Source organism: Zootermopsis nevadensis, unplaced genomic scaffold (genome assembly GCF_977971745.1).
Source record: "Zootermopsis nevadensis isolate Lab colony 2312 unplaced genomic scaffold, Znev_1.0 Znev_ptg000010l, whole genome shotgun sequence".
Taxonomy (NCBI): Eukaryota; Metazoa; Arthropoda; class Insecta; order Blattodea; family Termopsidae; genus Zootermopsis; species Zootermopsis nevadensis.
This window is the reverse complement of record NW_028259142.1, coordinates 5,574,938-5,588,137: the sequence shown is the minus strand read 5'-3', so window position 1 is coordinate 5,588,137 and position 13,200 is coordinate 5,574,938. Positions and strand designations below refer to the sequence as shown.

General features: G+C 38.6%; 1 protein-coding gene across 1 annotated transcript; it reads left to right on the top strand.

Annotated features, from left to right (window-relative positions):
* The first annotated feature begins 212 nt into the window (after nucleotides 1-212).
* Nucleotides 213-11,935, top strand: LOC110839384 (uncharacterized). Its single transcript, XM_022083580.2, has 6 exons — nucleotides 213-365; nucleotides 2,298-2,531; nucleotides 5,572-5,682; nucleotides 6,911-7,077; nucleotides 10,508-10,670; nucleotides 10,777-11,935. The coding sequence occupies exons 1-6, from the start codon at nucleotides 335-337 to the stop codon at nucleotides 11,205-11,207; spliced, it is 1,137 nt and encodes a 378-aa protein (XP_021939272.2). The 5' UTR covers nucleotides 213-334; the 3' UTR covers nucleotides 11,208-11,935.
* Nucleotides 11,936-13,200: the final 1,265 nt, after the last annotated feature.

Sequence of the window (13,200 nt, the reverse complement as noted above, 5' to 3'; positions counted from 1 at the left end):
GCAATAAATGTAAACGATACCACATAAAATGCCATTACAAATTTCACACTCCAGCTAATGTGCAAACTGTCTTTTTAACCTAAGGTTTATATGAACCTCCGTTTCACAGCAGTGCTACGTCCATACGGACATAGAGAGAACAATTTTGAATTCCAAGTACGCCACAGATACTCTAAAGCTCAGTTACATCACGTTGCCGGAAGTTCGGTGCTAGTTATTAGCATTTAAGTCAGTCGTAACGAAGATTTTGTACGGCGAAAGTGCGCGAAAAGTGAGAGGTGGTTTGTATTGCATGGTTTGATCTTGTGATAAAATCAGTAATTTTTTCACCAGAATGTCTGCTGTTTATCATAGCTATTCGGAAGGTGTGTATTTTTGTAGGTTTACTTAGTTGATACAATTTATGAAGTAATGGTAGTTGCCCAGTGCAGAATTGGTTGTAAGGGCAGTTAATCTTTGTCCTTAATATCCAGTACTAGCAATCCAGTCACGTAACTTCTTTATTTTCCACTATTAAAGCTACGACATGACTTACGTAGACTAAGATGTTTACTGTAATGATAAGAGAACAATAGAATTTGCGTTCCACATCTATGTTATAGCGCTAGGCCAGTGATGAGGAACATGTAATAGGAATATTGTACCGATACAGTAATTAAATGTAAATACGTAGTTGTTACAGGTCTTTACGGATGTCTTTTAAGAATATTATATTATGCTTGACAAAATAATTGTTATGAAATATTTTATTTATAAATAGATTATTTCACAGTAATTAAGAATTTTCATTTGAAGTTGAGTTGCTTTTACAGAGTAAGGCTTAAAATTAGAATTTATATACATTTCATAACTTACAAATACATAGAGGTTGTTATTCCCTCTAGGCTTCCCGACCAATACCCAGTGCACATCTCTTGCCCCATCTATGCGTGCCACATGCCCCGCCCATCTCATTCTTCTTGACTTAATCACCCTGACAGTAATGGGGGAGGAGAACAAATTTTTAAGCTCATCATTATGCACTTTTCTCCATACCCCATTGTCTTGTGTCATAGGCCCAAATATCCTCAACACCCTATTCTCAGACACCTGAAATCTGTGTTCCTCCCTCAGAGTGAAAGACCATGTTTTGCACCCATACAAAACAACAGGAAAAATTATTGTTTTGTAAATTTTAATCTTTAGGTTCTTAGAAATCAGATAGGAAAACAAAATATTTTGAACTGAGAAGAAGTAGCAAGCATTTCCAGAATTTAGTCTCCACCTAACTTCCTCATGAATATCATTTTGATTTGTTATTGTGGTTACCTTAATTGCCATGGTCTATATGATTACCATCACTCCATTGGTTATTCTGGTTTCCATGGTTGCTGTATTTTCCTTGGTTACCATGGGTACCATGGTTGACTTACAGTTTCTTATACCTTAAACCAGTTCCATGCATATGGCTTACTCATTGCCCTGATGATGGCAGCAGCAAGGATCTATGAAATGGTGAATTTCAACCACACTACAACCCAGAACACATGGTTGCCTTGGTTGCTGTGGTAACCAAGATGGCCACCTCTATATGCAGATAGACATGGGAATTCCATATGTCCATCTGTATATGTGGGCCAACGGCTTCTGGCGGAGGAACCCCTTTAGGCGGGGTGATGGTCCCCTTAGTGGAGGAAATACCACTGAAATCCATCATGTAGCGTCTGTTCTCCAGGTTAGGGGTGGCTGCAAAAGGCGTCTGTTCCCCATGTTAGGGGCGGTCTAAAACAAACCTTGAGGAAAGCAATGGAAACTACCCCAAGATTTTCTTTTCCAATAAAACCCATCATGGATTTGCCCACAGTTAAAGACAGATTGTGGAACGTGTCTAATGATGGGTCACCACTTTCAACATTGAAAGCTGGACTGATGATAATGATATGTGCACAGGCATAAGTTGACAAACATGGCCATCCTTGTATGTCCAGCACTATATGGCCACCTTTATATACAGATAGACAAAGTCCAAAAACCCAATTAAACTAATTTGCTGAGTGTCTATAAGGAACTCTGCTGGGTGATTTTAGAAGTGTCTGTTTCCATCTCCTCCCCTACCTCTGTCCGTGTTTTTGGCATCGATAGGAAATACTGCAAGAGTCTAGGAATCAAACCTTGTTCTGTACGTTTATCCAGAATTAATCGAACAAAAAAAGTAGAACATAGTATGCCATGACAGAGTTCCTGTGAATTGATGGCACATGATTGAAAGGTAAAAAGGCCAGATATGTTAGGTTATGTTTGATAATTCTGTTTTTCAGGTGAAGAGCATGATAATGATGACATACTACAGTCAAAGTTAGCTGATTTGGAAAAGGAAGTGAAAGCTTTACGTCTGAGAAAGAACGAACTTGAACAACTTCTTCAACAACCAGTGGAGTTCAAAGATGTTGCAAGTGAGAAACGTGTGGCAAGAACAGTGGGCTCTCATAAACACTTTCAAAATTTTGAGAGTGCCTTTTTGCAGAAGAAACTGACGCTTCACAATCTGACAGGTATATGGTACTATTAAAACTGATGCACAATTGCGTGAGGTATAAGCATTCTTTTGAGAGACTGTGATGGTAGTTTGACCAGTCAACATTTCTTTGCTCAATTGATGTGTAAGAAGTTATAAAAAAATGTCTTTGGATTATTGAATGAGCATTTGAATGCATTATTATAACGTAACCTTTCCTAAGTGACTGTTTGTTGTCTGCAAGTAAAATATTGTATTGTACAACCATGCATACAATATTCAAAATTATTAAAACTAGAAATTAAGTTGTGATATTGGTGGTAATCCAGTTTCATCTAGCATATGCTCCATTAACAGCAAAAAATTGCATTGTAACACAGTGTAAACATTTAATATAAATTCTCACTTGAAAAAATGATACATCTCAGCTGATCAAAAAATTCCTCACCTTTTATAGATTCTGAAGGTTCATTACCCTGTTCACAAAAGCCTGTCATATGTCCCTATTTCAAGGTCCTAAGTGACATTTTGTGGCATGCTTGATATTTACAATAATAAACTGTTGGCCCCTCATCTGATCCCCAAGCTGGAGGATTACCATTTGTCAGGTGTTGGTGAATTATTCAATATATTTATAGCCACCCTCCATAGCTGGAGAGCTTCTCCTCCATCTACAACCTGCATATGTGACAAGGGAGCCACTCAACATAGTCACTGCACTCATTCACTGAAAGTTACTGCATTTTTCTCACAAATTCATCAGTGATTACTTACATGTCAACACAATTTCTTTATATTTCACACATACAAATACATTTTTTATGGTTGTAAATCAAATTTCTAAGTGAACTCTTGATCATTTACTTTTATTCAGAACATACAGATTATGTAGTAAATGAAAGATACATTTAGCACAACATCACTACTGGCACTGATTCTGTTAAACATTTACAAATACAGCTGTTTAAAAATTCTGCAGTATCCTTTGACTGTGTGGTACAGTTCAAAGCATTTAATATATTGTTTCTTTCCTCAGTTTGTTTGCTTTTTACACAGCATCAGCAGTAAAGTGGGGGGTCACGATTTAATCATTATTCAGATTGGTCACTGGATGGTCTGCCTTAGCCTTCTGCATTCTTCAGCTAGTGGTCATTATTTCATGCAATAGGGATTCCACAAGACGTTGTCTGAATTTGAGTTATAGGCCTCAATATTTTGCTGTGGAGTAGATGTGTTTGGTCCAGGGTCCAAATCAGTAACCTGAAGCCATTTTATTAATTGTTTTATTCAAGGTTCACTGTCATTTGTGCCACTTTCTCTCTCACCATCAGCATCTCTTCTTTTACAATCGCTGTCACTGGAACTAATATCTGATATACTTTCATTTCTTATGTCTGAGATAGATGCTATTTCATCACCATCACACTCCTTCTTGCTGTGTTGTGTAGATACAAAAATAAATTAAAAAAAACAAATTGTCTATGAATTTGACTACACCCACACACACACACATTGAACAGTTGGTTCCCACACTGTCATAAAACATTAATGCTGCCATCTCACTCGGTGATATTACAAAGATTTTCCTCTGAATATCAACAGTGACTTAAGACAGCTTCTTATGGCAGAGTTATAAGTTTATTAAAACATTTCAATGGCTATGGTTTCCACTCACAGGGCACTGATCAGACATCCTTGAATATATCCATTTTTTATCAGGAAGTTGTTAATTACTCTTCCGTGCTGACTGCCTCTTTTTTCCAATTTTATGTCCAAGTAGCTTGAATAGTGTGTCGCATTGTTCTGAGATGCTTTTAACAGATTAATGTTACTACTTTTCACGTTCCAGTAAGCAGAATTGTTTCCAGACTCTTCTTTATCTGTCTACCATCTTTCCTCCCATAAATGCAGGTTTTCATTTCTTCGTTAATGTTGCCGCTGCAGGGAACGCTGCTGTCCTTAAGTTTGGTTAAGTCTTACCAAGAATTTTCATGTGTGTGGGTAATAACAAACATGCCCATGGACAATGTCGACAGTCCTTTGACATACAAGGTGACAATTATGTTCCTGGAATGCCCACATATATGTTGCATTGAGTAGCGAGTGAGCATTAGCTAAGTAGTGACATGTTATGATATGTCTGTGGTTGTGTCTTGTGTGTTGGTGAAGCAAATAAGGCAGTAGTAGTGGCAGCATTGCACAAGCACATGTTTTCATCTTAGCAGGAAAATGAATGATAGGTTGTTGTAGCATTGCATTAATATCAAATTTTTGTGCAAAGTTAGATAAAAATATGAGTGAAGTTGTGCAGATATTAACAGAGGTTTATGGTGCTGATGCTAAGAAAGAGTTGGGTGTCGTGTGGCATAAAAGGTTTAAAAGAGCTGGATGTCCAAAAACTTGCTGGACAGATGAAAATGTGGAAATTGGTTCATTCTGACAGTACCAGCGTTGTGAAATATTGGCAAGGTTTCATGAGGCTGTTTGTTGGAGAAGGCATAGCCTGATACTTGGATCTTGCATCACGACAATGCCTCTGCTCATGAAACATTTGCTGCCTAGGAGTTTTTGGCCAAGGACAAGGAGGAGTTTGGTTTACACTTATATTCCAGAGGTGTTCATATTACAGCAAGGACAGTGATGTCACCAGGTTTCTTCAGTCATAGCCATGGGTCTAAGGAACTCTGGTCTCCATATTAAGAGCAAAGACAACTGTGGTATCCAAGGTCATTATTGTGAGATAAAGATCTGTTACCATTGCAACAGTTTGATCAAGCAATGGCCTTTGTTCCCATTGTTGCAAGTGCATTTCAGCAATGGCGTTGATTCCAATTGTATGTGGTGTCACCCCAAGGTGAGAGGGAACCAGATTTGGAAATGGTATAAATTTTGAGCGATTACAGTTTTTGTTGTAAACATATGACGCACAACGGTTATGTAAGATTGCTGTAACAATCAAATCAACAGAAATCACAGATAATGTCTTGCTACTGTTCATGATAAAAGTACTGCTGACTGGCAGGAATAGTGAATTTTGCTGTCTTTCACAAGAATGTTGACATTTTCTTTAATTGCAGGTGCTGTTGTGGTAATGAAGGAGGGTAGGGACTTCATTGTGAAGTTTAGTGCATCAGCCAGGGGATGTTATTGTGAGCCCAATTATGTACATTTCAGGAAGCTTATCAGAGGTAGTAAAGAATTTGTTGTTTGTTGGTGGTGGAAAGTCAAACAACCCATGAAAAATATATTTATTTTAATTTTGCCAATTTTATTGTAATAATATATAGAGCCAGGATAGCTCAGTCAGTATGGTAACTAGCTATGGGCTAGACAACTGGGGTTCGATCCCCAATGGGGGCAGAGGATTTTTCCTCTAACTTCTGTGTTCAGACCAGCTCTGGGGCCCACCCGGCCTCCTATCCAATGGTACTGGGGTCCTTTCCCGGGGGTAAAGTGCGGCCAGTGCGTGATGCTGACCACTCACCCCCACCTAGTGCCGAGGTCAAGAATGAGTAGGAGCTATAACTCAACTCCCACCAAACGACCAACATGGCATGTAGTGGGATGGCTTTACTTTTTTTACTGTATTGTACAAGGTGATATTATACTCAATTTGAAGTTTGAATATAAGGACGTCACAGGGATTTATGTCCTGGCTATTGGGTAGCCACTTCTGTCCATATCCATGGCCACCCAATAACGTGGCATAAACCCCTGTGATTTCTTCCTTTGGGGTTACCTTAAGGAAAAACTGGTTTCAAAAAAACCAGCCTCATTCAGCAATGCAACTCAGGGCTTAGATTGTTCAGATGTGTGGTGAAATTATGGGGGATGTTTGCCATTCAGTGATCATGAATGTAGCTGTTTGTGTTTCAGAAGTTGTGTGACAGAATAGTGTTCATATTGAGCATGTAATCTATAAAGCATAAATCTCCATGAAATGTTATTTTTTCTAAACTTTCAGTCGGGGTTTTATTTTGTGCGCCACTCTGTATATGCCCTGAATAAGTTGATAGGCTCAATATGTATTAATAAACCTACTAAAATGGTACCATAAGAGATTTCATCACCACCACTTATAACCTATATTTAAATATAAGTCTAATGGTTATTGCAGAAATTGGTTGATTTGTAGACAGTTTGTATTCTTAAGGTACGGAGCCAAAGTTACAAAGCATTATTCCCACACCATGTTGCTCAACGCGTCGTTGAATCTCCCTAAGCGCAAGGCTGCCGGCGGCTCACAGGGCAGCGAAAGTGTTAAAATAGTATTTTCTTAAGATTTTATATCGGAGTTGGTACATTTTTTCCGGCTCCAACTCCACCTAAAATTGCTTCCAACTCCACAGCCCTGTTAAAGAGCACATATATTTTTGTTTAATGATTTGATATTTCTCCTCCTTTGGTGATATACAGGTCCCTGGACTGTGGTACGTTACTTTCTTCCTGACTCAGTGAATTTAAGAGAGATGGTAAAGACCAGTCCCTTGAATAATGATGGGGATATTATCCACTTTATACAGTCTATTCAGCTGTGTGTAGAAGCTTACCATGACAGGAAACATCAGATCACACTTACAAAGGTAACATAATACTAGTTTTACTAATATTATGTTTGACATCATCTCATCCCATCTCTAAATTGTCCATTGTTTGTAATATTAGAGGAGACAATTTGGTTTTGAAGCTAGGACCATTATAATACTAGGCTAGCTCACTATCACTGTACCAACAGGGTGGAAGAAGTTACAATGAATTCTCATTGTAACATACTTCACATTAATTTTTTAAATAATTAATATTTGAAATTAATGTACATGTTAATCCACAACTCAAATCCCATATGCAAAGCAACAAAAATATTTTAGTTTTAAGTATAATATCTCAGAAAATAGAAAATTTAGAAAATCCATACATTAGTTCACACATTTCAGTGTTTTTATAAAATAAATTTAAAAGAATCAGGAAGTTGTGGAAAAGTACATGTTAACATACTCAATTGCCTTTGCTTGTAAAATGTAACATTTTTTATTGTAATAGAACATACTATATTTATATTCTTTTTGTACAGATTACCAACAGAAGCCTTGCTTCAGCCAGGCCACAGAAATTCTAATGGCAAGAAGTATGAAGATGACTTGCCTTTTGGGATGTTGCACCGCGTAGTCCGGACTACAGACTGCGGACTACATGGTGCAACATCCCAGAAGACAGTTATTATCACCAACTGTTTTGTTCTTTTTTATCTCAGTTTCTAAAGAACCGTTTTGCCATTCCATGAAAAGTTTAAGTTCCAGAAATTCCTAGCATTAGGATTTGAAGGGATGAGATTAATATTTTAAGTAAATATATTTAAGTTATTGGAAGTTAGATTAATGTTTTACTCATCCTGTTTGTGCAAGCAAATAAGATGCCAATTAACCCTTTATGTTTGCTGATGGGAACTTGACATATGAAGATATCCAGTCTTAGAACAGTTGCCAGATACGAGAAAGAAGGCACATACAGACGGATGGTCTCAGTCAAGGTCTGAAGACTGATTTTGGTTTATGCTGGAGGAAGAAACAGAATTTACTTCCAATGCCTTAATGTATAAATTAATACAAAAAGCTGGACACTGTCACAATGAAATGAACAGTGAAAATACAAGAAGTTGAAGAAAAATTAATTTACATTTACCTGATCACTCAGTTGTAACTGACACAGCATCATGCCACAATGTGCAGAACAGGGGATCTAATTTTTGGATCAAAAATGTGTTATGAAATAATGGTAGTATGCATGTACGAGGTGCGATCGGAAAGTTTCAAGACTGCGCGTATAAAAACCCGTACACTTATCTCAGGTATTAAATTCATCCATCACCCTCGAAGTAGTTCCCCTGGGAGTGAACACAATGATCCCAGCGCCGCTGCCAAGCCTGGAAGCATCCCTGGAAATCTTTCTTTGTCAGCCTGTCAAGCACCATCTGCGATTCTGCCTGAATCTCTTCTATCGTCTCAAATCTCCTTCCCTTTAGCTGAATTTTCATCTTTGGCAAGAGGAAGAAGTCACACGGAGCTAAATCCGGCGAATAAGGAGGGTGCAGGATGACGGCCATGGTGTTTGAGGCCAAAAACTGCCGAACTTTGAGGGCGGTGTGCACTGGCGCGTTGTCATGATGCAGCAGCCAGTTGTGGTTGCGCCACTTTGACGGCCGCTTCCGTCCTTTAGAATCAGCTGACAGGTCCCATAGCCTATCCCAACAATGTCGCACAAGTCGTTGATGGTACGACGTCGATCTTCGTGAATGGCCTGGCGAATCTTCGTAACATTTTCGGGCGTTGTGCTCGAAGATGGTCGTCCAGAACGCTCGTCATCATCGACAGAGGTTCGGCCATTTTTAAAACGTGAATGCCACACAAAATTTTGTGCACGACCCATTGCGGACTCCCCAAATGCTTGCTTTAGCATTTCATAGGTTTCCATAGCCATTTTGGCGAGTCTTTGACAAGAGATTCAGGCAGAATCGCAGATGGTGCTTGACAGGCTGACAAAGAAAGATTTCCAGGGATGCTTCCAGGCTTGGCAGCGGCGCTGGGATCATTGTGTTCACTCCCAGGGGAACTACTTCGAGGGTGATGGATGAATTTAATACCTGAGATAAGTGTACGGGTTTTTATACGCGCAGTCTGGAAACCTTCCGATCGCACCTCGTAAAATACATGATTTGAAGCTTCTGTAGAGACCAGACTCAAAAACTAATCGGGCAGTCTGCAGCGTCAGTTAGTTACACAAAGCAACCAAATTGCTGCAGCTGATTGCCCAAGAAGATTTCATTGACTGTAAAATACTATTTTCATATGACATGCTGAAGGTGGAGCTGTATGATCTCATGAAACAGCATGGGCAGTATATAGATCACTCATGTTTAAAAGAACATGTACATGCAGTTTTACATTCAATTTGGATGTCATTTTTATAACTCACAACAAAAGAAGCTAATGAAATATCTCAATTTACATGGAAAGAAGTTTGCGGTCATGTAAAATATGTAAAATTATATTCAGCAAGTGACTGTATTCTTGATTAAATAGGCAGATCGTTTATAATTTTTTGTGAATGTCGGACATTAATGTATCATCAGGTAAAAACCTCGTATATATGATTTGAGGTTTTCACAGTGGTGAGTATGAAGATTTCTGGGTTGTTGCGCCGTATAGTATGGTAGATGTTTAATAACGTTTCAGACGTCATACTGCCTCCATCATCAGGGCGATGAATGAGCCAATTGAGGGCTCCACTCAATTGGCTCATTCATCGCCCTGATGACAGAGGCAGTATGATGTCTGAAACGTTGGTAAACATCTAACATACTACACGGCGCAACAACCCAGAAGACAGAAATCTTCAACCTTGTATGTGTCTCCCTGAATGAAGATGAGAGTGATACAGGCCGATTCTGTGGCTCCATTTTAACTCGGCAAAACATCACTTGTCTGTAGTGTAGCATTTTGGTGTGTTATGTTGAATTCTTGACTTTTCTGCATGCCACTTTCGCACACACTGTTCTCTGTGCAGAAAAACCAAGAATGCATGTGTGTCATGAAACCGTCCAGTAAATTAATTTGTTTTCAAACCTCCCACATGCAGCAGTTTGCCAGTTGTTGGCAAAATCTCACCTGGAATGTGCTTTTCTTAATTGAAGTAATATTAGTATGTAATTATTTTACCTCTGGCACCTGAGAGTTTATTTTTATTTATGTTAGATACTGGAACTAAATCAATGTTGTGCTCAGTTTATTGTTTCATTTATATTGCAATTAACAGAAAAATATTATAGGCTCATGATGGAATTTGTTGATGTCATTTTTGAAATGATGGATGCCCGTAACTGTATTAGTGTCTGATTGGATTATTTATACTGTAATTATTTGCCATTAACCTCTGCAATGTTACTCGAATTGTGCGTCCACATGACGAGGACCGTGAACCAGGTGCTGGATCTGTCTAAATAAACTCTTCATCTCACAGGAGTTGGCAAAGTCCAGAGGAATAAAGCTCTTCAGCAGCACTGACTATATGTTTGTGATGTTCACAATAAGGGAGACTAACAGAAGATCCTTCCCAGTGACCGTCAGTTTAATTTATGAATCCAGTGGAGTGAGGCCTACATTTCTTGAAGTACAGAGCAAAGGTTAGCAGCAGTTTGGTTTATCTATATAAATCTGGATTAGAATATAGTAGACTGTGAATATGGTCAGAAAGAGTGAACAGATGTATTATTCTTCTCCTTTCTTTAGGTGTTGATAAGAGAACTGTGGTCAGTATTGAAGAAGAGTTTGAAGTGTTAAAGATGCTGTCTCTAAATCGGGGTTTTGACATTTTATTTGTGAAGCAAGATGAGAACACTGAAGACTCGTTATCCGAAGGAAGCAGTAATTTTCTTGTCTTGGATGAATCAGACCCAAAGGGACAAGGGAGACCCTCTATTGAAAGTTCGGACTCAGTTGATTCAGAGAATGAACGTGATGAATCTGACAGAAGTCAAATCAAGGGTCAGAGGAAAGGTGTAGGTTTAAGATCAAGAAGGGGCATAAACAGGCAAAGGAATTATGTAGGTTCAAGTTCACAGAGGATTGCAAATAAGAGTTCAAGAAAAAATATGGGAAGAGATGCTGGTAAGAATCCAAGAAAGGGTGTAGCTTCAGTTTCAGGAATTACAAGGAGGTGAAGAAGAGAAGGTAAATAAATGACTTTTGTTGAATGCGTGGAGTGTGTAAAGTGATCATCCTGAACTCTTTTAAAGTGAAGCAAACAGTGCAGTTTGTGTATTCATATGACACTCTGAACTTTAACAATGTTTCGTAAGGCCTGAATTTCTGTAATAACTATTTTTTCTTGCATATATTTTCCTGTCATATTTGTTATTGCATAGTTTATTTATATTTACCATTGGGTTAAAGACTTTGAAACAGATCCTTTGCTTCTGTACTGTTGCTACCAAAAATGTAAGATGTAAGAGGCCTGCTATTGAGCATCCAGCTCTCAGAAAAAACCAAAGGTCTTAATGGCTGCTCCTACTCTACTACTGCTACCAAAATTGAGAGGAAAGAACATATGTATGTTTTCCTCTCTTGCTTAGCTACAATAATTTTTTGTTATATACTTGCAAGTCGTGTCATTTTTAGTTTATCTCTTGCCACAGAAAACAATTCACTGAAGCAGAAATGCGTTTCTTATTTCTTAATGTCTGAAGACCACCTTGTTAAACATAACACTCCTGCAGCTCTGCGCTAACTTTTGTTCTGTGCATGTGGTCATCAGAGATTGCAGTGTGCTACAGATTCAAAACTATGATTAGAGTGTTCTCAGTTTCACATGTTTGTGAATATCACCATTGTTCTTTAGCCAGTCATAACATGTTTAATTCAATAATAAAGTAATAAAATGGTAATGTCAGACATACATAATCATTTTTGGAGCATGTTGAAGAATCTTTAAAATAAATAAATATTACATATTGCATTGTCGCCCTCGGTGGACTAGTGGTTAGCGTGCTCGCCACTGGACCCAAGGTTCGCGGGTTCAATTCTGGTCGAGGTCGATGGATTTTTAAGGGTGATAAAATCTGTAGCACAACTTCCTTCGGAGGAGAAGTAAAGCTGGCGGTCCCATGTAGATTTACGGCATGTAAAAGAAACTTACGAGCATGATACGAGATGTTTCATAAGCAAAATTCAGCGGCCATTTTTCACCCAAGTCTCCTGATTAACTGCTAGATGGCTCTGGCAATCAAATCAGGATTGAACAGAAATTGTGCAGTCAGTGGGCTGGTCACTCACTACTCATAAATGCACACTTCAAGACCAAGAAACCTCCGAAAAAGGAGGCGGCGAAAACCCGCAACGGGGTTGTAGAGCCAAGAAACAACAGCATATTGCATTGATGTTTGCATCTTATTATCCATTGTCATTGCAGTTAGGTACTTTTACCTGGTCATAATACTTGTACCACTTCATTTGGTTGGGTTTAACCAATTTCTTCGTGTGCCCTCCTTGTAGGTCGATGTTTGGTGTGGATGGTGTCTGATTTCAAATGTTGTGTAGAATGTTTTGTTGTACTTGCTGTCTTCTCTGTTATGGGGGCGATATATTCCAGCCTTGTATGGTACTGTGTTGGAACTTAGATAATTGCATTTTCAGGCACTTCAATGTTGACTTGTGTTTATTGCAGAGGTTGTAGTTCCTGTGTGCAATACAACGTGGCATTTTGTTTTGAATTTGTTTTATAGTGTGTGTGATATTTTAAAGTAATGGTTGAAGCTTCTCGTGTGAAAATTTAGGCATGTACTGAAAAGCAAGGAGCAGCAAACTGTGCTAATGTCAGATTTGAGGTTTTCACAGTGGCAAGTGAGAAGATGGCTTTCTTCTGGGTTGCTTTGTTGTGCGGTGATATCTGGCCATTGTCCTTCACTTCCTGTAATCTCTACATCTGGCTGCCAGATTTCTGCTTGTGATTTTGTTTTGTTTCTGAGACTAAAACAAACTCAAACGGAGGAGATTATATGATATTTTGGAAATCCATAAAAAATCAAATCAGGCATTACAAGATATTGTGAAACCGAGGTTCCAAAAGTGCTTCCAACAATGACAGAATTGCTGGATAAGTTGCATTACTTCACAACGGGAATACACGGAAGGAGAAACTATAGAACAGTCGGTAAG